At 48.2% G+C, this 24,020-nt stretch overlaps 1 protein-coding gene and 1 long non-coding RNA gene across 2 annotated transcripts in view; one reads left to right on the top strand and one right to left on the bottom strand.

Annotated features, from left to right (window-relative positions):
• Window positions 1–472: 472 nt before the first annotated feature.
• Window positions 473–24,020, bottom strand: part of LOC135226428 (uncharacterized) — a 136,162-nt gene continuing 112,614 nt past the window's right edge. Inside the window, exons 2-3 of the long non-coding RNA XR_010317223.1 lie at window positions 4,398–4,509; window positions 473–3,558 (exon numbers count right to left, since the gene is read on the bottom strand). This is a non-coding gene — a long non-coding RNA (uncharacterized LOC135226428). The remainder of the gene's footprint in view (window positions 3,559–4,397; window positions 4,510–24,020) is intronic.
• The window catches only part of LOC135226427 (XK-related protein 4-like), a 68,448-nt gene continuing 51,963 nt past the window's right edge, over window positions 7,536–24,020 (top strand). Inside the window, exon 1 of the mRNA XM_064265979.1 lies at window positions 7,536–7,720. Coding sequence (XP_064122049.1) covers window positions 7,571–7,720 — 150 coding nt within the window. The 5' untranslated portion in view covers window positions 7,536–7,570. The remainder of the gene's footprint in view (window positions 7,721–24,020) is intronic.

Here is a 24,020-nt window from a genome sequence, read left to right as displayed (position 1 = left end):
CCTTTTCCATTCGGTAATTCTTTCACCAAGTGAACGTTCTGACTTCATTGACACCCGTGGTTTCTCTAACCTTTGTTACGAGAAGAAGAACCAAAAACGAATATAGGACAACCGGTGGACTCATCTCATACAATCTGGCATTTTCCTCACTGGTCAGAGACATTCACCACAAAAAATTTCATTTTTCTTTGACTTTAAAGTCGTGTGCACATCTTGCTTTCCATGGTGCTTATTATGCGTGACGTAAATGAAAAACTATGTACAGTAACTATATATATAAATCTATATATATATATATATATTATATATATATAGTATGTATATATATATATATATATATATATATATATATATATTATATATATATTATATATATATAATATAGATATTAGTATATAGATGATATATCATATATATATATATATATATATATATATATATATATATATTATATCAGGATATATATCGGTTTTTTATTTATCTTGTTATTTGTGGAACATCGTTTTTGGAGATAATGAAATCTTCAACGACAAGAAATTATCTTAACATCGTGCTGCATGGCAATATTTTATACTATCTAATTAAACTTAATCTCAGTTGCCTCCAAATGTCTCAGTAACATCATTTCATTCAAATGAAAGTTCCTAAGCCTCAAAATCAAAGCTTCTGCTAACGGATTCTCGGGCCTTTGGGGCAAGTTTGCAAAATACAATTTGAATCTGTGATGGAGGAAGTATTTCTTCAAATGACTGCCAAACGACGTACCCCAAAACTATGCATTGACGCCTGCAATAGGCCTAAGGGACGGTTACAACTGGTTATATTGATCAAAATCTTGTTTTTTTCCCTTATGTGGAGATGATATCGAAATGTTTTACAAGAAAAGCTTACTGCTCCATTCAAAATAATGTTTATCAAGTTAAGGGCAACATTTTTTCTTTTACTCCTGGAATAAGGATTTGTCGTTTTTAAATGTAGCCGTTTTCCCTCCTCACAAGTTAAGCATAACTGCATTTAGCGATATCAATTCTTCCTCCCAAAACTCGTGCATTTGTTACTATAGTAGATTCACATCAAGCGTGCATCTCATGTCTAGGCCAGTCCCTTACGACGCTCCTGATTGGCTGGTGATAAGACGATCACAGGGCTGGAAACTCTCAGTCTCTCTCGAGAGTTCACATGGGTAGGATCTGTGTTCCGTCTCTCCTGATAGATACGTCTTTCAAAAGTATCCCTCAGGGGAGGTGAAACATAGATCCTGCCTACGTGAACTCTCGAGAGAGACTGGGAGTTTCTAGCGTGTGATTGGTTTATCAACAACCAATCAGGAGCATCGTAAGGGCCTGGCCTAGACATCAAATGCTCGGTTGATGTGAATCTGCTATAGTTTTATTTTAGACAGACACGTGATTTTGGCTAAAACTACGACACGCAAAACTCTTTGTTGGACTCTACCTGAACCGCCATCGTCTACTCAATCTTATCACGACCCAGGAAAGATTAAAAAATTATCATTAAAAACACGACCTTAATTATGCTTAAGTCTAAAGTTACTGGAAGTCAGATCACACTGATACCCGAATCGGCTTTTCCAGGAAGTCTGTGCTAACGTTGACGAAACTTACCTAATGGCTATCTTTCTACCAACACTAAGTTTGTGCAATATTTTTCTGCCGTGCTGAATAGTCCTAGAGAAAGTGCTAATCCACTAGTGACCCAAGGAGGTATTAAATGAAGCAGGAACCACGGCCCACTGGAGCTGGCGCGGCGGGGAACAACCGAATCGAAGTGGTTACGAAATAGCTGATCTTACTTTTGGTCAAAATAAACGCGAATTATGTCTATGGTCGAAATTGTTTTAGGTTCGTCTCCCCCCATGAAGCGAGTGGTTAGTTGGTTAAGATGCAAATACAGAACCTTATCCTGGGGTATTAAAGTTAGCAGGATGTCTGGTGCGGACCTCCAAGTTCTGCCCAAACCAACTGGGACGAAACGAACTCGTTTCATCAAACAGAAGATATTCCATTGTTTTTAAAAGTTGCGTGAGGGCGATAAAAATTCATAACGAAATACCATCATTATTTTTTTCGTCCACTTACATTTTGCTGTTCCTTTGCGTTCGTCATTACAAGCGAAGAAAAGATACTTCATTTTCTCCTAAGAATAACTAATCTGGAAGCCGTGAAGTCGGAATGAAGTTGCCGTTTACCAAACAACTATATAAAGGGAAAGAACAGAGTATATGACAAGATTTTGTATATAGTTAACCTACGGACTATTTTTTGGTTAGTTCACGTGGCAAATGAGACGGTGGCCGGAAAGATAGTTACAGGAAAAAAGGTCACAGAGAAAAAAAAATGTCACAATTTTTGTTAGTAAAAAAAAGTCACAGGATAAAAAGTCACATCAATTTACGGTGGCCGGTAATAAAGTCACAATGAAAAATTCAAGATATTTCAATATTTTACAGTCTTTTGTTTATGTTTTTACGGTAAACCCCAACGGGCTTGTACTAAACACGCCGCAGTGGAGGATACATACAGGGTTAAAACCCTTTGGGGTCACTATCTAGGCAAGATTAATCTAACTTTTTTTTTCATGTGAATTTTTTTTTACGGCTGAACAAGTTGTTTTTCAAAGTGGCTTGAAAGCTTTTATCATCTCCAGATCTTTACTTAAATAGTACTAAAAGATTTTTTATGTATAGTCAAATTGCAATATCCTAGATGGCTTACAGAGTCTATGTTCAAACGTCTAATAAACGTTGATCATAAACATTCACTTTTGAATTCTGAAAAGTGCTGTGTCATAAATATCTTCAGCATATAACTGAATATTCCATTAGTGATATGAAATGTTTATTCTTACGGGTGTTTCCTCATGTTCCGAGTAGAAGAAGTAATAACTACAATACAATCCATGGTCGCTGAGAAGGACTAGTTTGATAAGCGATGTTTGTGACCTAACCGATTAAAATTCTTTTCATCGTGAATTCCTATTTTGAGGTTTTTCAAAATGCTTTGATAATTCACTTATGGATCAAATATACTCTAAGATACTTCTACGATAACTCTCGTCATTCCTTAACTTAATAGCTAGCCATTTGCAAACAGACAAAGCGATGAAAACTAAGTGATTTCATGTCACTCTACTGGAGACAAACACAGAAACCTACGCAATTTATACTTGATAATCCACTTGAAAACATTCTTCAATAGTAATATTAGTAATAGAGGCACAAGCCTCTGGAACGGCTCCAAAACTTTTGGAAGACACACTAAATTCTAACAAGCGAACGAAGAAGAATAAGAAAGACATGACAGAAATCTACATTTGCATAATCACTGCGAAGAAACGCATCCTCTGGAGGGCATTCTGGATGAGACACTTGCTGGGTCCTGAACCTGGGACGGGCGTGATACGAAGTCCTTTGTCCAAAGATCAAAGACGGCTCGCAGCGAGTCAGGAGGCTAGGTAGTTGTCGCTAAGCTGATGAAGGTGCGCCATCAGTGGAGACACCTTCAGCGTCCTCAAGCGCGCCATTTCTTGTTGGACTTCCTGGGGAGAAGAAGGTTGTTTTTCAAGAAAGTAAGGACGGGCGTTCCTAAGCAAATTTGGTGTTAACCCTTCCATCTAATTACATTGAAGCAGAGTGAAAATGACGACTTAATAAAATGCGGTTTATCAGGAACGGACAAAATATTGAGTGCCTCTTACCTGTCATTGGAAAAGCAAAACAAATGACAAAGTAATTCGTCCCAAAAACTTACTTAAAATTTCTGATCGTGTGTTAGTCAAAGCATTAATTAAAATTTCGTCTGTGGCAACGGAATATAGTCATTTTCATAAAGGGGAAGTTTGTTTTCATTTAGCATTTATTGGAAAGGACGGCCTGTTCGTGCAGTATTGGAAACGCAGCCCTACTGAGTTACTGAGCCAGTTCTTGAAAAATGGATAGGTTTTTTCTTACCTTCATCAGTTTTGAATAGTTCCATTTTATAAAAAAAAGGCTAATTTTTGTTCTTACCCTTATCAGTTTTGCATAGATTTCATTTCCTTAAAAATAAGGCTATTTTGTTTTTACCTTTATCAGATTTCCATAGGTTCTATTTCTTTAAAATATGGCTAATTTTTCTTCTTACCTTTATCACTTTTGTATAGGTTCCATATCCTAAAAAGAAAACTATTTTTTGTTCTTATTTTTATCCGTTTTACAGAGGTTCCATTTCTTGATAAAAAAAAAAAAAAAAAAAAAAACTCAATTTTCTTCTGGCTTTTATCACATTTACATTAGTTCTATTTTCTATCATAAAGCTCATTTTTGTTTTGACCTGTATCAGTTTTGCATAGGTTCCATTTCTTTAAACAAGAATAAAAAAGCTAAATTTTCTTCTGACCTGTATCAGTTTTGCATTGCGAGTCTTGGCTACGGTGAAGGCGTCTCTTTCACTGGCTGGGTTCTCCTGACGGCGCTGCTGTGCATCTTTCAGTGTTTCTTTAAGATCTTGCCTAAAGAAGAAGAAGAATGTTGTAAACCACTACCGCCTCCATTTCTCTCTCATTGTTTATATACAGACACACACTCTATATATATATATATATATATATATATATATATATATATATATATATATATATATATATATATGAGTATGTGTATTGTGTCTGTATCAATATTCCTACGAGTACACACACACACACACACACACACACACACACACACACATATATATATATATATATATATATATATATATATATATATATATATATATATACATATGACTGGTAAAAATGTTGTTACAACAGAATTCCATCTAATAAAAGGAGCCCAAAAATAGAGAGAAAATTTTCTCTCTATATTTTGGTGTTTTTATGTGCTCCTTTTATCAGATATATACATATATGTATAAATATATACATGCATATACATATATGCAGTCATATTCAAGTAATAGGTTTAGTAAAATGCTAAGTTCAGATTTCACAAAGCTGGGATGAAATAGTAAAAATACAGAATTTGAGAGCTGCCAAGAATATCTGACATTTAGCTTAAATCTTAGGATTACAACCTCGTTCCTTACCTGAATCTCATTTGCCTAGTTTTCAGACGTTATTTTCCCTTATTTATTAAAGAACTGAAACCAGAGAGCCTTTTTTTTCGTGATAACACTAGTGTTTTTTTTTAATATTCATTATAAGTTAAATCTTTAAGTGTGTTCGATGAAGGTGGATAAAGACTGGTATTAAATTAAATTAAATGTTGTCGTATTTAAAAAAATAAATGTTTGTATTTATGCATACAATATATATATAATATATATATATTGTTTAATTCTAATAACTATATTCATAAGACAGCAATATTCTGCTGACCTTGATAATGTATATAAAAGAAGTCCTGCATCCAACCTTTGTCAATATTCATTAAAGCCTTATCTCTGATGCTTTCAACGCTTCAAATATATCGCATCAATTGGTATTTTCAAGATTGATAATAGGCACAACTCTGCAATTTTTAGTGAAGAACAAGTCTGTCGTTTCTCAGCACAATCACATTCTTTTTCAGTAAGGAGAAAATTAGGCCACAGGAAGCCACGACAATTGTCAACCATTGCCTTGAGCTACTGCAATATGTTACACATAGCGTTACAGACATCTGCAACATATACACACTTGTCCTGGTCCTTATGTTATTAGATCAAGATATAGCTGAGCTTTGGATAAATGCATATTCATATCTTCATTCATAGTTGACAGCTTAGCTTACTGGCGTTCGTAATCTTTAGTGTTAACCTTAGAGAACTAATATTCTGGTAAATTGAATTGAATCTGGAATTTAGGCCAAAGGCCAAGCACTGGGACCTATGAGGCCATTCAGCGCTGAAATGGAAACTGACAGTAAAAAGGTTTGAAAGGTGTAACAGGAGGAAAACCTCAAAGCAGTTGCACTGTGAAGCAATTGTTAGGAGAGGGTGGAAAGTAAGATGGAAGAAAGAGAACATGAAAGGAGATACAGTAAAAGTAACGAAATAAGGTACATTCATAACGAAAGGGGTTGCAGCTAGGGGCCGAAAGCAACTGCAAAGAACCTTAAGTAATACCTACAGTGCACCGCATGAGGTGCACTGACGGCGCTACTCCCTACGGGGAACATTTTGGTAAAATTTGGTAGACAACTTGTAAATCTCCCTTAACGAACCGCTTCTCCTCCCCGTTAATTTCTTAATAATTGGGAAGACGGAAATAAGGTACAGAATTCAAAACACATTTCAATGAAATAAGATGAAGAGCTTCATTAATTTCTGGCTTTAGTTGTAAGAATGAAGTGCAGATAGGCCTCTCCCACGCTAAGATCAACAGCATCAATGCCGTACATTCAATACACCTATAAAAATTTTGGCACCGAGGCTACGAACATTATTTATATATATTAGATTAGAGTAGAATATGGTAATCACTGTTAAACACGTCGGATTCATCGTGGCATTCCAGTGATGAAATGAACAAGAGACGCTTGGATGTTTAACCGGAGATGAGATAATGCGACATTCCGATTTGGATTCCGTTATGAATATAACCCGCAGGCGGTATAACCTCCCAACACAATACAATATATCAGCTAACAGAAAGCACTGTTGCTACATATTTATCTGCAGGTAGACAGAATGAGTTCAGTTCATCACCCACCACACAAACACACGCACTAAACAGAAGAAAGCTCATTCCTGGAACTAGAAAACTAAAAGCCAATCACGAACGCGGCAAATTCCTCAGATATTTACTCACAGTTCCTTTCGTTTATTTTGGATGACCTCCAGTTTTCGAATAGCATCCTTGTTGATGTGGGAAGGATAGTGGTACATTCTGCAACCTTTATATTACTGACTTACACAAGATAAACTGCTACTCTGTCAACGTTATATCGGTATGTACTGACCAAGAATTACCTTTGCAAACGTTTGTTGATCTTAGTTACCATGACAACCAAACGTCCTATAGCGATTTTTTTTGCTGGCTTCCTCTTCTTCAGCTAATAGAAAACCTGCTTGAAAATAAGTTTATTATACACGAAGAAAAATAAAATAGCGAATAGTGCCATTAATATTTTTTCCTCAATAAGAATATATCTTAGTAAGGCACATGATTATTGCACAATCTCTCCTTTTCACTGATTTCACTGAGATTGCTTAATGCAACCATTTCTGAATATTTCTTATTATGAAATTTACAACCATAATTTGCCATCATAATAATTTAAAGTACCAAGATATTTCGGTAATTCTGAAATAATCGAAACTGAATTCTTGTTAAATTTGCAACAGGTATTGAGTATGAAAGATAATGTCAAAATGACACGTTCATCAACATTTCGCTATATTATGTATATTTCTCACAATTAAGGGTTCTAATCAGTCAATATAATTAGGTTTTAAAAGTGGACATTCATATTAAGAGGTATTTACCGAGTAATTTTAATAAACTAACTTGCCTAAAAACACGAAGTCGCCCTAATATCTCTAAAACGGCTGGCCGGACGGCCCTTGTTTGTTTACCTTTTTCGAGAGCAATGAAGGAACAGGAAGGTGACCAAACTCAAGAAATAGATGACTTATCGAATGGTGCCGACGAGGTGGATTACCCGCCAAATAATTATATATATAGAGTTGTGGATATATTTTTTATCGTGATTGGAATTTTCACGTACTATGTCGACTGGGTAAGTGACAAGTGTTACCTACCTAGCTACCGTCGGCTTGTCATACCTAGCTAGGTACTTCTAGCTGTCAGTCATAGCTATTCAGGCAAGTTTTAAAAGGTCAGGTCATCCAGTTAGTTCAGGAAATTAAGCTGTCCCTGGCCTAGCCAAACATCGGGTGGAAATTTGCCTTTAGCCTATAAGGTAAAAAACCTTAGGGTCCAGAGTGGACCATGTACGATCAGCTTGGACAATCCCAAAAAAAGTACATTATAATGCGTCCTAACATCGGAGATGGGCATCAGTCGCGACTTCTTGTTGGTGAGAAACGGAGCTAAAGACCTCTACTCTCCTTTCGAAGTACCTAAGTAGGGGGAAACATCACAACAGGCCAACCCTCATCACGGTAGACGGGTCTTATTCACTCGATATTTAATTGGTGAAACATGAATACAATTGCAACTCTAAGCATACCATTTAAAAGACTGAAGTTTCGTCAACATATTGTGATATATGAAAGCCCCATACGAACTAAATTAAGCATGTGAGCTCTTCGTAAAATATGTTTGTTCCGATACGTAATACAAACCATCGGTCCTTTAACAATAGGAAGTAGCTAGCGGCAGCTGGAACGGTCGTAAGCTTCGAACAAGGGGAGAACGGTAGTTAACTGCTTGTCCGATCGTCGCGCGCCGCGCGACTGGGAGGTAAACAAATCACTTTTGCTTTCGGCCGTATGTGGGAAGGACGTGTTCGCCATCGCTCTGCCCGCTTTGTCGTTTGCTTTGACTTTGAGTATTTGCCTCTCTTTCTGTATAAATCAGGAGTGACTGTAAGTACTTTTACAATTCTATTGATCTTGCAATGAGTGAATTGGAAGAAATGGAGATATCACCGCGCCCTCCAGTCGCCCGTAGAGTGTGTCCCGGGCTGGAGGGGCGTAGATGTGGAGGTTTCAGGTCATTCGTTGACGTGGACCCTCATGAGGTTTGTACTCGTTGCCGGGGGCGAGAGTGCTCCCGCAACGAACCTTGTGTCATATGTGTTAATTGGTCCGAGGCGCAGTGGGTGCTGTACGAGGGCAGGAAGAGACTTAGGCCGGCCAAGAAGTCATCGGAAAGTCCAGTGACTCCTTTGGTGACGGACACTTCGTCCTCTTTCCTGCCCCCCGGCCAGCCCCCATGTTTCGCGCCTTCCCCTGCGGGGGGGGTAGCGGAGTCCTTTTCCTCTCTCGATCCGTCGAGTGTGGATGAGGGCGCCCGCTACCCGGAACGTACAGCTGTACTCGGGGTCTTCCGTCCGCTCGGGGGGGGTGGGGGGGTGTTTCTTCCCCAGGGCGCGAGGAAGCCCCTCCAACTAACCCGACTATTGCTTCCGCAGGTGTGCCATCAGCAAAGGACGACTTGGGACAGGTGTGGGAGTCGCTGGGACTGCAGGGAGTGCCCAGCATCCAGGGGTTGCTTCAGCGGTTGGCGGGGTCGGCGGTGGTCACTCATGGTGCGGTGACCACCACTACTACCACAATTACGACACCAGCGTATGAGATGCCACCACATCTGGTATATACGCCCCATATAATGTCGGTGACACCACGTGGCTATACAAAAACCAATTGCTGCCGTTGCCAAGGAGGACGGTGCCACCACCACCTGGATTTTTTCCTTTGCCGACCCCGGACTTCCGCTGCCCAAAGAGTACCCCCCTGGACCTGCCGCCAGTGCCACGAATGACGGTGACTGCCGACAGGACGCCTGGCTCTCCCGTGGTACCTGCCGTGCCTGCCGTACCTGTTGCCGTTCCAGCTACTCTTTCCCTTTCAGATCGGCCTGCACATTCCCTTTCAGATGTTCCTGCTGTTCCCGGACCTGTTCCTGTTGTTCCTGCTGCTGGTGTTGCTGTCACAGTCTCAGGTCTTTCCGGACAGGTGCAGTCGGGCCCTGTTGCTTCGGCAACTGCCCCGGCTCCCTCCTGGATGGAAGACCTGACGTCTGTTCTGCGGAGCCTGGCGAAGAAGAGAGGAAGAGGAAGAAGGTGTCGTCGTCGTCTTCATCGTCTTCTTCGTCGTCTGCTGCCTCTCCTTCCCCTTCGACTTCTAAGGCTAAACAGCCGAAGAAGAAGAAGGCTGCCTCCTCCCCCCCTAAGAAGACTCCTTCGGGATCTTCTAAGGGCCCGGCTCGCTCAGGCGAGCTGGGGAGCTCTTCTGCTGGTCCTCCTGTTCCTTCGGGAACGGGGCCCGTCGCTTCTTCTGCAAAGAAGAAGTCGACGGGGACCAGAGGTGCACCAGCCTCGGCTGGTGCGTCCTCACCTGGTGCTAGCGGTTCTGCCGCTAAACCAGGTTCCGTCTCGGCCGCTTCTCGTTCGCGAGAAGCACCGAGTGGACGCTCTTCCAAAGAGGACCGTCCAGCCAAAGTTTTGACGCCCGAGCTCGCTCGCCGTCAAGACAGCGGCGCGGAGCAGAAGACTGGCGAGAGTCGTGCACACGACTCTCGCCAGGCCAGTGGACGCTCTCGCAGCGATCAACTGGTGCTGCTGGGGCTGACGTGACGGTCGCTGACCGGCCACGGGTTGAGGCGAGGAAGGAGTCCCCACCCTGCGCCGGTACCAGCCACGGCTGGTACCAGCGGTTTGACGCGCCGAGAGGACGCTGGCCGGTCTCGAACGCGACAGAGATGCCTAGCCGGTCACCCGTCCGCCGCTCCCGATGGGACCGGGCGGAGACGGTGACCAGCGCAGCTCGCCTGACGCTAGAGATCGGTCTCGACGTTCTCAGCCGAACCAATCGCCCCAGGCGAGCGGCCAGGCTAGGCCTGCTGCTCGACCGTCACCGCGGGTTGACGATCAGCAGCAGCCCATCCACGCACAGCTGGTCCTGCCAGCGATCAGGGGGGAGCGTCAGGTCTGCCTCTCCCGTACCTTCAACCTCCTCGGGCTATACCGGGAGGAGCGAGGTACCGAGGAGCGATCACGAGAGGTGCGCCGCTCGGTGACCCAGCTATGACGCCGTACGGCTCAGGGCACGGTCTTAGGACCGACCAAACGTACGCGCAAGTAGTTGGAGGCGACCGTCAGGGGTCTGTCGCTGTTCCTCCTTCTGAAGGAGGAGTATCGAGGGATATGCTCTTGCTGGAGGGACTGGACGGTCCTACTCCACAAGACGCTGTAACGCCTGAGATACAGAGGAACTTCGCAGAGGTCATTAAGCTGATGCGTCTGCATAATGACCTTGCGGAAGGATCGCCGCTACCACCAGCAGAGCCCACGTCCCGGCTCGAATCATTTTGGGGTCCCAAGAGGGAGCCCAAAATGATGATGGGGTTGCCACGATCGGTATCTTGCCGGACCCGTCCTGCTCCTGGATCAGGTGAGAATCTCGTCTCCGGACGGGAGGACTCGCTAAAATCCGGACGGTCCTCTAAGCTGCTTCCTCCTCCTCCTCTACAGCGGCAGAGGCGATTTTACGTGCCATCAGAAGACCCGATACTGCCGAAACAGGTTAACCAGGAGTTAGCGAGGCTGACTCCCAGGTGTGTCCCTGCAGCAGCTCCTGTCGGAGAACTTATGGTTCTCGCAGCAGGAGGCACTTGCCCTGGAATCTACCGCTATGGCAGCATTCCAGGCAGTTTCCTGGTTGGATTTTGTGGTCCCTCACACAATATCCAAAGTAGCGGCCGGCTCTGGGAGTTCTGCTCTCGAAGACGACGCTTCTTTCAGGAGACTGTGCCAGTCTGGAGGAAGAGCAATCTCTTACCTCGCCCATCAGACTGCTAACCTGTGGGCCAACTTGGTTCTTCGACGTAGGGACGCAGTCCTTACCCGAGGTGACCAAGGGGCGCTGGGCGTGAGGCGGCACTCGGGCTAACGAATGGACCTCTTAGGAGTTCCCCAGCTCGTCTTTCCTGGAGAGATTGGTGGACGCTGCGGTGGAACGGCGGCGCACTGACGAGAGTGACCGCTTAGTCCACCAGGCAGTCTCGAAGGTTTTTGTTTCTGGGCAAGCCTCGAGTAACTGCGGCCAAACCAAAGAGCTTGGCTAGCGCTTCCACGGCGGCGAAGACGGCTGCACCGTCCAAACCCCGTGTGAAGACTCCAGCTGTTTCAACTTCTGCTAGAGGAGGCCGCAACCAGCCCTCCCTTTCCCCCCGAGGAGGTGCTGGAAAAGAAGTCGAAACGAGGAGGGAAAACGCTAGGGACGGCGTTCCCCCGCCCCCTCACCTGCTGCCTGCGTGGGGGGGGTGCCTGGGCGAGCCATGTGGGCGACTTGGCAGCGCTACGGCGCCGAGAACTGGATAGTAGACGTCCCTTCGGGGAGGGATATCTACTACCCTTCGAGTCTCGGCCCCCCCTCATCTCCAAACCGGTCCATCTACAGACCTATGTCCGGGGATCAGCAAAGGACAACGCTCTTCGACAGGAGATCAAGACCATGCTGGCGAAACGAGCTGTAGAAATCGTGGTGGAGGACCAGTCACCGGGGCTTTTACAGCCGCCTCTTCCTAGTGGAGAAGGCATCGGGGGCTGGCGTCCGGTGATAGACCTCTCTCCCCTGAAACCGCTTCGTTCGCGACGACGCGGTTCACGATGGAGTCAGCACGCTCAGTGCTCGACTCGATCAGGGGGAACGATTTCATGCTTTCAGTGGACTTGAAGGACGCGTATTTTCAAATACCCATCCATCAGTCCTCCAGAAAGTACCTCCGCTTCATCTTCGACGGGACGGTGTACCAATTCAGGGCACTTTGTTTCGGTCTCTCAACCGCCCCACAGGTGTTCACGCGAGTGTTCACTCTGGTGTCGGCTTGGGCCCATTCGAACGGGATACGTCTTCTGAGGTATCTCGACGATTGGCTAGTCCCCCTGGCGAGCTCCCGCTCGCAGTTGCTACAGGACAGAGATCGACTCCTCAAGTTTTGTCGCGATCTGGGGATCGTGATAAACTACGAGAAGTCCGACCTCGAACCCAACGCAGAAGATGAAGTACCTGGGTATGCTGATAGACACGGTAGCAGGGCAAGTCTTTCCCGCAGACTTGCCTTAGTCAGCAAATTCAGGGAGGCAGCCGGCGGTTCCTGTCTCGGCAGGAACAGGCAGCACAGCAATGGCAAGTCGTGATCGCCATCTGTCGTCACTCGAGAAGTTAGTCCCCCCCCCCCCTCACGGGCGTCTTCACCTGCGGTCTCTCCAGTGGAGACTAAGGGAGAGTTGGTCTCAGGCCAAGGATCCTCCTTACTTTCCCGTGCTATCACGGACAAGGTGAGGCAGGACCTAGCCTGGTGGCTCGACGACAAGAACCTCTTAAGAGGAGTGCCCATACGCACTCCCCCCCCGAGATGCTTCTGTTTCTCAGACGCATCGACCGAGGGATGGGGCGCACACCTGGAGGAGTTGCTGGCTGCAGGTGTGTGGGAACAATCACGAGAAGCACCGTTCACATGCAAATGTCCTGGAACTCAAGGCGGCGTGTCAACGCCTCCTCCAAGAGTTTTTTTTTTTCAGGAAAACCCAGCTTGGTTGGGACACATCCAGTTTGGTGGTTGGGTTAATGTAGGCGACCCAACACCACAGTAGTGGCAATATGTCAACAAGCAGGGGGGGCTAGTTGTCTCTTCCGCTCCATCAGTTGACGGTGCAGGTGCACGAGTGGGCCACGGCTCACTCGATAGAGCTGTCAGCACGCTACATTCCAGGCAAGAGGAATGTAGTAGCAGACAAGCTCAGCCGTCGGGATCAGGTGATAGGGACCGAATGGTCTCTACACCAAAGGTAGACGTAGCGGAAAGGCCTCTTTCAACCTGTGGGGGCGACCCGGTCGTAGACCTGTTCGCCACCCGCACAACAGAAAACTTCAGGTTTTCTTTTCAGCTGTGCCGGACCCATGGGCAGCTGCAGAGGACGCTCTCCAACACCCTGGGACAACCTCTTCGCTTACGCCTTTCCTCCCTTCTGTCTGATTCGGAAAGTGATCAGTCGAGCGCTGGTCACTCCCAATCTCAGAATGATCCTGGTGGCTCCCAAACGGCCACAAGACCGTTTGGTATCCGGACCTGCTGGCTCTTCTTGCGGACGCACCGAGAGAGCTACCCACTTGGCACAACCTTCTAGCCCAGCCACACGTAGAACGTACCACCAAGCAGTCCAGTCCCTTCAACTTCACGGCTGGCTGTTATCCACCATCTCTTGCGAACGAGAGGCTTTTCTCGTAGCGCAGCAACAGATATGGCTTGGTACACTGTCAGACAGTCCCTCTTGCAAGCTGTGTACCAGGGGAAGTGGGCCGTCTTCTGTGGTTGGTGTCGTAGACAGGGTCTGTCTCCTCTCAGAGCCACTCTTCAGCAGGTAGCGGATTTCCTCGTGTTTCTTCGCCGAGAGAAGCTCCTCTCAGTACCAACAGTTAAGGGATATAGAGCCGCCCTGGCTCTCGTCCTAAAACTGAGGGGACTGGACATCTCGAATTCGTTCGAGATACCTTGCTAATGAGGAGCTTCGAAAGGTCTTGCCCACCCAGGGAACTCAGGCCCCCTGCGTGGGATGTGACTCTCGTACTTAGGAGTTTGACTCGAAGACCCTTCGAGCCACTCCGAGAGTCGTCAGACAGGGATCTGACCCTCAAGACCCTCTTCTTGCTGGCCCTGGCATCGGCGAAGAGAGTAGGGGAACTACATGGCCTTTCTTATGATGTTAAACATACCAGAGGCTGGGGATCTGTGACGCTCGATTTCGTCCCGAACTTCGTAGCTAAGACTCAGAATCCATCGATCCCTGACGACAGGTTCGAGTCTTTCACGATCCCCTCCCTCCTGGACTTCACCGATAATGATGCGGATGAGATGCTGCTTTGTCCTGTGAGGGCGCTACGGCGCTATCTGAAGAGAACTCGACGTCTCAGGCCTGAGTGTCGACGCCCTCTTCGTTAGCACTGGGGTTACCAAGAAAGAATTCTCCAAGAACAACGCTTTCTTTCTGGGCTGCGTGAGGTGATCAGGAGAGCGTAACGAAGCTGATGGTAGCGACACATCCGTACGCTCCGTCCGAGAGCCCACGAAGTCCAGAGGTTATCGGACCCTCCTTAGCGTTCCGTAAGAACTTCTCCGTGGCGCAGGTCCTGAAGGCAGGTGTCTGGGCCAACCAGACCACCTTCACGTCCTTCTACCTTCGGGATATTGCCCACAAGTCGCCCTTGGATACTTTTTTTTTTGCCTTGGGACCTGTGGTGGCTGCTCAACACGTTGGGTGTAAGCTTACCCAGCAGCCACCCGAGCAGGCAGAACAGCATCGATTCCTGGTATGAACTGGGAGAAAATGAATGCGTGATGAGAGAGTGACTGGCTTCTCTTCACCATCTTTTTCTACCTCTACCTGTGGGCAGAGGGATACGGTCGTTACCTTGCTGGAAGGGAGTCAGATGCAGGTAAGCTATTCAACAGAGCCCCATCCTACCTCTTTAACTAGAGATAGGAGTAAAATATCCACCCACTTTCTACAAACAAGGGGGAGAAAAGTGGATGCCGACATGAGACAAACCCATTACTTTACATTTGCTCATGTATAGGAAAAAGTTCTTACAATGCTAGTACAAAGAGACACGCTTGCCTCTCTCTTAGTACTCGGCCCAGAGGTCTGACCATTGATCCTGCGGTGCACACACCCGATCAATCGGACAGAGGCTTGGATCCCTCCTCGCTCTTACGACCAGGGAGGCATTCCAGGGATGGACGAACACCAGTCTGTTCATCAAAAAGACTCAGATTCCTCCCACCAAGAAGTGAGTCTTCCTATTGTTAAAGGACCGATGGTTTGTATTACGTATCGGAACAAATGACAATTTGTCGAAAATTGCATTTTTGCCTAACTATACAAACCTTGAGGTCCTTTACATATAGTCCCTCCTCATTGCCACCCCTCACTCTGCGTATTTTGCATGGGCCAAAAGCAAAAGTGATTTGTTTACCTCCCAGTCGCGCGGCGCGCGCACGATCGGGACAAGCAGTTAAGCTACCGTCTTTTACCCCTGTTCTCCCCCTTGTTCGAAGCTTACGACCGTTCCAGCTGCCGCTAGCTACTTCCTATTGTTAAAGGACCTCAGTTTGTATAGTTAGGAAAATGCAATTGTTCCGACACGGCATACAAACCTTCGGGTCCTTTTACAATAGGAAGGTACTAGCGGCAGCTGGATAGGTCCGTAAGCTTTCGAACAAGGGGTTCGGTAGTTAACTGCTTGTCCGACAGGCGCGCGCCGCGCGACTGGGAGGTAAACAAATTCACTTTTTGCTTTGTCGGCCCTGCTGGCGTGTGGACGTGTATCATCGCTCTCTGCCGCCGCTTCATCGTCGTTTGCTTTCGCATGATTGTGTTTTTATTTTCTGATTATCTAGTGAAACTGAATTGTAAGTACAATCATTTCATTGAATTCATTGTGAATTAAGGATCTTGGTGTCACCACGCCCTCCGATTACCCGAGTGCCGGGACTGAAGGGCGTAAGTGCGGGAATTCATTTTCCCAGAAATGATCCTCGTATTGTGTATGCTCGGTGCCGAGGGCGGGAGCGCTCGCTCCGAGCGTAGATTGGGTTGGGAAATGTGTAGATGGAAAAATCGTAAGTAAGTGCTCTTTTCATTTATGTTTTTTTTGACCTGTATGCCCGTTGCCGAACGAATGCGCTGGCACGGAAAACTTATTCAGTATGGAAGTGGAATCGCAAGTACAGTAGGGCCTCGTTAATCACGGGGATAGGGCCCAGAACCCCCACCGTGATAAGTAAATACCCGTGTTATCCTGGTACCCCCCCCCCCCGCAAGTTGCTTTAAACCGCCTACTTTAATATTAACCCACCCAAGACCACTATTTCAATATTTATAACTGCCTACTTTAGTTCAAGCACCAAATATTTCTTCAACTATCACCTTAAACTAAATTCAAGACAGTTTCAAAGTTATTCTTTCCAATCTTCAATTTCCCCTGCATCAGAATCAGCAAACAAAATTATAATTACCTAACAATTCCTTCCTATTTTCATGATTTGGCTGCTGCACCAACTAAAAGTACATAGTATATCTATTTCGTGAATGAACTATTTATGATAAAAAAAACATGATTTACTGTAATGATTACAGCACCCAACTATAATATTAATGTATACAGCAAAATACAGCAATTAAAATCTAGTTTTGTCTTTTGTTTACCTTTAGAATCAGCTGATGGACGTTTATTACCGAAAGAAAAAATTATTTTGGAAAACAATTTAGTTGCTAAAAGAAACGAATTTATTAATGGAATTATTATTATTATTATTATTTTGTTCCGACACGGCATACAAACCTTCGGTCCTTTTACAATAGGAAGGTACTAGCGGCAGCTGGATAGGTCGTAAGCTTTCGAACAAGGGGTTCGGTAGTTAACTGCTTGTCCGACAGGCGCGCGCGCGCGACTGGGAGGTAAACAAACCACTTTTGCTTTCGGCCTGCTGGCGTGTGGACGTGTATCATCGCTCTCTGCCCGCTTCATCGTCGTTTGCTTTCGCATGATTGTGTTTTTCTTTTTCTATGTATCTAGTGAAACTGAATTGTAAGTACAATCATTTCATTGAATTCAATTGTGAATTAAGGATCTTGGTTCACAACGCCCTCCGATTACCGAGTGCCGGGACTGAAGGGCGTAATTGCGGGAATTCATTTTCCCAGAATGATCCTCGGATTGGGTATGCTCGGTGCCGAGGGCGGGAGCGCTCGCTCCGAGCGTATATTGGGTTGGAAATGTGTAGATGAAAATCGTAAGTAATGCTCTTTTCATTTATTTTTTTTTGACCTGTATGCCCGTTGCCGAACGAATGCGCTCGACACGGAAACTTTATTCAGTATGAAAGTGGAATCGCAAGTACAGTATTCTTTTTCATTTTCATATATTATTTTTTATTGTAGCAATACTCATTTTGGATCAGTTTCCGAGCTTACCCGGAGATTGATCCTTCCCCCTTTTTATTTTTGAATGAAGTGGAATCGCAAAAGTGCAGTTCTTTTTCATTTCATTTTTTTTATTGAGATTGCATTGTTGACTGGGATCAATGTTTTCCGCTATTCACGGGAATTGATCCTTCCCCTTTTTTTTTATTTGTATGAAGTGAAAATGAAATCGCAAGCGTAGTAGTCTTTTCATTTTCATATATTTCTTGATTGCATCAATTCATTATGGATCAAGGTTTCCAGAAACCTTGATCCATAAAGGTAAGGAATGAAACCTTTCACCTTGCGCTCGGTGCCGAGGGCGCGAATGCGCTCGATCCGAGCCCTTATTCTTTGTGAAGTGAATCGTTTGCAAGATGCATTTTCATTTTGTTCCTTATTATTGATTGCATCAATATTATTTGGTTCAAGTTCCGCTCATCATTGGGAATTGATCCTTATGCCTTGTATTCGTGCCGAATGGCACGATTGCGCTAGGGCTCTTATTTTGTTGTTGGGTACATGGTACTGTGGCGGGGTGGGGAACGAGACCCCCCCCCGCTCAGTTCCCACAGATGGCTCTTCCCCTTAGGGGGGGGGGGTGGGGGGGGGAGGTTTATCGGCGTTCTTCTCCTCGCCCCGATCCGTCGAGCGCGGGAGGCGCTCGTGCCCTTATGTACAATTGTATTAGGGGTCCTTCCACTCGTTCGTGGAGGGATCAAAACCCCGCACGAGGGGATTTCCCCCCCATTAATCGCTACTACTATTATTCCGCAGGTGCTACTGCCACGAGAGTGGACCTTGGTGAGGTATGGCCGTCCTTCCAATTGCAGAGCGTGCTGGTGTCCAGGGCTGCGGTTCTATGTCTGGGCCTACTGCGGTCACCCATGGAGTGGTGACCACGCAACCAGGTGACGACGTCCCTCCTCACCTGGTGTACTCGCCTCACGTGGTAACAGTCTTGCCTACAGCCGCTGTGAGTGCCGTTCGCCGTACCGAGAGGGGGGCGTGCCGCCGCCGCTCGTGGTTGCCGCGCTGCAGCGACCACACTTCCGCTGCCCTAGAACTCGCCCACTGGACCTGCCGCCGGTACCAGGATGTTGCTGGCTGCTGCTCCACTTCCTGTGTTTCCGGTGCTAGCCTGCCGTACCTGCCGATTTCTGGGCTGACTGTCCATGCAGTTACTGCGCGTGGCTGTTCCCTTTGGCTGTTCCCCTGCCGTTGCTGCGCTGGCTGTTCCTGCCATTTGCCTGCGCTGGTCCCTACCGATGATGTGCTGGCCGTGCCTGCTGTTCTGAGATGCCCATACCTGCTGATGTCGTTCCCTGTTCGTGGTGGTACTACCCCAGACTTTGGTCTGTCTGTACAGGTGCGTCCGGGCCCTGTGGCTTTCGGCTACAGCAGCCCCGGCTCCGCCCTGGATAGCAGATCTTACGTCTGTCCTGAGGAAGCTGACGAAGAAGAGGAAGGAAGGTGTCGTGGTCGTCGTCTTCATCTTCTTCATCGTCGTCGGCCGCCGCCTCTTCCCCTTCGACTTCTAAGGCTTTACAGCCGAGGAAGAAGAAGGTCCGCGCCTCCTCCCTCCTAAGAAGCTTCCTCGGAGCTTCTCGGGACCCGTCTCACCTCGGTGGGACGGGAGGGTTCCTTCCGCTGGTCCTCCTGCTCCTTCGGGAGCGGGGATCCCGTCTCTTCTTCCGCAAGGAAGAAGACTACGGGGACCAGAGGGGTTACCGGCTAACACCGGTACTTTCCTCCTCGCCTGTGTCAGTGGTTCTGCCACTGCATCAGGGTCCGTCTCGGCCTCCCGTTCGCGGGAGGTACCGAGTGTACGGTCGCCTACCAGCGACCGTGCAGCCAAGGAACCAAGACCTCTGAGGTTCCGCTCAGCGTCAGGTTCACGGCACGGGGCGGAAGACTGGTGACAGCCGCTCATAGCGACTCTCACCAGACCAGCTCTCACTCTCGCGGTGAACAGCTGGCTACCCGGGGTGGACGTGACGGTCCACGAACCGACACGGGCTGAGGCTGGAAGAGTCCTCTCCCGTTCGCCGGTGCCCAGCCCACGGCTGGGAACCAGCGACGTGACGTGCCGTAGTGGACAAGCACCGGTCTCACTTGCGACAGTGGAGCCTGCAGGTCGCCTGACCGTCGCTCTCACAGAGAGCGATCGGGTACGGCAACCAGCACCAGCTCTTCTGACACTCGAGATCAGTGCCGCTGTGCTCAGTCCAGCCGTTCTCCCCACAGCGAGACGGTTCGACCAGGCCTGCAGCTCGATCGTCACCGCGGTTGACGATCGCCTGCAGCTCCAAGCCTGCTGGTCCTGCCAGCGAGCGACGAGGGAGCGTCAGGTCTGCCTCTCCCGTACCTTCAACCTCCTCGGGTTACACCGGGAGGAGTGAGGTATTGAGGATGATCGTGAGGGGTGCGCCCCTCATGATCCCACCACGACGCCCTACGTGCCAGGCACGGTTCTTGGACCGGCCAGGACGTATGCGCAAGTGGATGGGGAAAGACCGAGAGGGCTGTCGCTGTTCCCCCTTCTTAGGAGGAAGGTTCTCGGAATATGCTCTTGTTCGAAGGGCTTAACGGTCCCACTCTGCAAGATGCTGTGACTTCGAGATCCAGAGAACTTTGCCGAGGTTACGGCGCTGATTCGTCAGCACAATGACCTCGGGGAAGGATCGCCGCTCCCACCAGCAGAGCCACGTCTCGGCTCGAGTCGTTTTGGGGTCCCGAGAGGGAATCCAAATCGACGGTGGGTCTGCCGCGATCGGAGCTTGCCGACTGGGTTGAGCCAGGTAGTCTCTCGTCTCCGGACAAGGAGGCTCTCTCGGTTCTGGACGGTCGAACAAGCTCCTTCACCTCCTCTACCTACTGCGACAGAGGCGTTTCTACGTGTCTTCGGACATCGTATTTATATATCCCTTCGGTCCTCCTGAGGTTTCGACCTCGACGAGGACTGGAATGAGTCGGAGCGGTATCGGCTCTCTCTCTGCAGGTCTCGATCAGCCCCAACCAGACGACGTTCACAATGGAAGGACGGCATTCCCCCTCAACCTGCTGCCGGAAGTGGGGAGTGCCTGGCCAGCCATTGGGACCCGGTGTCCAACAGCAGGCGTACGTTTCCAGGGGCATCGAAGGACGTAGCATTGAGACAGGAGATCAAGACCATGCTGAGCAAGAGAACTGTAGAAATCGGTACGGATCAGTCGGGGGACCGGGCTTTACAGCCGACTCTTCCTGGTGGAAAAGTCTACAACAGGCTGGCGCCCAGTGATAGATCTCTCTTCCCCGAACCGGTTTGGTTCGCCGACCCGGTTCACGATGGGAGAGAACGATTTCATGCTTTCAGTGGACTTGAAGGATGCGGATCTACAAATACCCATTCATCAGTCCTCCAGAAAGTACCTCCGCTTCATCCTCGACGGGACGGTGTACGCAGTTCAGGCCACGTTGCTTCGGTCTCTCTAACCGCCCCACAGGTGTTCACGCGAGTGTTCACTCTGGTGTCTGCTTGGGCCCATTCGCACGGGATACGTCTGATGAGGTATCTCGACGATTGGTTAGTCCTGGCGAGCTCCGCTCGCAGTTGCTACAGGACAGGGATCGACTGCTCGAGTTCTGTCGCGATCTGGGGATCGTTCTGAACTTCGAAAAGTCCGATCTCGAGCACAAGTAGAGGATGAAGTCCTGGGTATGCTGATCGACACGGTAGCAGATTCAGGGAGGCAGCCAACCAGTTCCTGTCTCGGCAGGAACAGGTAGCTCAGCAATGGCAAGTCCGTGATCGGACACCTGTCGTCACTCGGGAAGCCAGTCCCTAACGGGCGTCTTCACCTGCGGTCTCTTCAGGGAGACCAAAGGAGAGTTGGTCACAGGCGACGGATCCCCCAAGCCTTCCATGGGTCACTGACACAGGAGGTGAGGCAGGACCTAGCCAGGTGACTGGACGACAGGAACCCCTTAAGGGAGTGCCTCCGGGCACTCTCCCCCCGGACATGCAGCTGCTCTCAGACGCATCGACCGAGGGATGGGGGTGCACACCTGGAAGAGTTGCGGACCTTCAGGAGTGTGGTACGAGAACGACAAGCACCTTCACATCAATGTACTGGAACTAAAGGCAGCGTTCCTTGCTCTCCAAGAGTTCCAGGACCGCTTGATGGGACACTCAGTGGTGTTGATGTACGCAACAACACCACGGTGTTGGCTTACGTCAACAAAAACAGGGGGGGCCTAGTGTCTCTCCCGTTGTATCAGTTGACTCGGCAGGTGCACGAGTGGGCCGAGGCACACTCAATAGAGCTGTCGGCACGCTACATTCCAGGGAAGAATGTAGTAGCAGACACGCTCAGCCGTCGGGATCAGTGATAAGGACCGAATGGTCTCTACACCAGGACGTGGCGGAAAAGGCTCTTCGACCTGTGGGGGCGACCAGTCGAGATCTGTTCGCCATCCGGCACATCAGGAAGCTCCAGGTGTTCTTCTCGGCCGTGCCGGATCCATGGGCAGCTGCAGAGGACGCTCTTCAACACCCGTGGGACAACCTCTTCGCCTATGCCTTTCCCCCGTTCAGCCTGATTCGCAAGGTGATCAGTCGAGCACTGGTCATCCCGAATCTCAGGATGATCCTGATGGCTTCCAAATGGCCACAGGCCATTTGGTATCCGGACCTGCTGGCTCTTCTCGCAAGAGAACCGAGAGAGATTCCCCCTTGGCACAACCTTCTCGGCCAGCCACACGTCGAGCGGTACCACCGAGCAGTCCAGTCCCTACGTCTTCACGGCTGGCTGTTATCCACCTTCTCTTGCGTACGAGAAGCTTTTTTCGTAGCGCAGCAACAGAGATGGCTGGAAACGTCCGTCAGTCCCTCTGCAGCTGTGTACCAGGGAAGTCGGCCGTCTTCGGTGGTTGGTGTTGTAGACGGGGCCTATCTCTTCTCAGAGCCAATCTTCAGCAGGTAGCGGATTTCCTCGTTTTTTTTTCTTCGCCGAGGAAGCTCCTCTAAGTTCCCACAGTCAAGGATACAGAGCCGCCTTGTCGCTCATCCTGAAACTGACTGGGATTGGACATCTCGAACTCGTTCGAGATCTCCTTGCTTAGGAGCAGCTTCCAAAGGTCTTGCCAACCCAGGAACTCAAATGACCCTCGTCTTGCTGGACCTGGCATCGCGAAGAGAGTACGGGAGCGTCATGCAGATAATGATGTGGATGAGATGCTGCTTTGTCCTGGGAGGACGCTACGGCGCTATCTGAAGAGAACTCGACACCTCGGGCCTGAGTGTCGACGCCTCTCCGTTAGCAAAGGGGTCAACAAGAAAGAAGTATCAAGAACACTCTTTCGTCCTGGCTGCGTGAGGTCTTCAGGAGGGCGTAGGAGGCTGATGGTAGTGACGACATCCGTACGTCCCGTCCGAGAACTCACGAAGTCAGAAGTATTGGCCCCTCGTTGGCGTTTCGTAAGAACTTCTCCGTGGCGCAGGTATGGAAGGCGGGGGTCTGGTACAACCAGACCACCGGCAACTTCCTTATACCTCTTGGATATTGCCCATAGGTTCCTTGGATCGGTTTCCTTAGGACCCGTGGTGGCTGCTCAACACGTCGTCTAGCTAACCCAGACCCTAGCAGGCTGAACAGCATCGAGTCCTGGTGTGACTGTATGAATAGATAGTGATGAGAAAGTGACTGGCTTCTCTTTTCTATCTTTTTCTTCCCCTCTACCTGTGGGTAGAGGGATACGGTCATCACCTGCTGGATAAGGACGAGATGCCGGTGAGCTATATGACAGAGCCCCATCCTATCCCTTTCACGAGGGATGGGAGCAGAATATCCACCACTTCCTTCTACAAGGGGGGGGAAGTGGATGCCTACAAGAGTCAAAACCATGACTTTAACTTTGCTCCTGTACAGGAACAAGTTCTTACATTGCTGGTACGAAGAGATACGCTTGCCTCTCTCTTAGTACTCGGTCTAGAGGTCTGACCATTGATCCTGCGGTGCACACCCCGATCAATCGGACAGAGGCTTGGATCCCTCCCTCGCTCTTACGACCAGGGGAGGCTTCCAAGGTTGGGCGAACACCAGTCTGTTCACAAAAAGACTCAGATTCCACCCACCAAGAAGTGAGTCTTCCTATTGTAAAAGGACCGAAGGTTTGTATGCCGTGTCGGAACAAATGACAATTTGTCTAAAATTGCATTTTTCCTAACTATACAAACCGAGGTCCTTTTACACATAGCCCCACCTCATGCCACCCCTCACTCTGCAGTTTTTGCTTGGCCAAAAGCAAAAGTGATTTGTTTACCTCCCAGTCGCGCGCGCGCAGCCTGTTCGGACAAGCAGTTAACTACCGAACCCCTTGTTCGAAAAGCTTACGACCTATCCAGCTG

This window comes from Macrobrachium nipponense, chromosome 14, assembly GCF_015104395.2.
Source record: "Macrobrachium nipponense isolate FS-2020 chromosome 14, ASM1510439v2, whole genome shotgun sequence".
Taxonomy (NCBI): domain Eukaryota; kingdom Metazoa; phylum Arthropoda; class Malacostraca; order Decapoda; family Palaemonidae; genus Macrobrachium; species Macrobrachium nipponense.
This window is presented reverse-complemented; position numbering and strand designations above follow the sequence as displayed.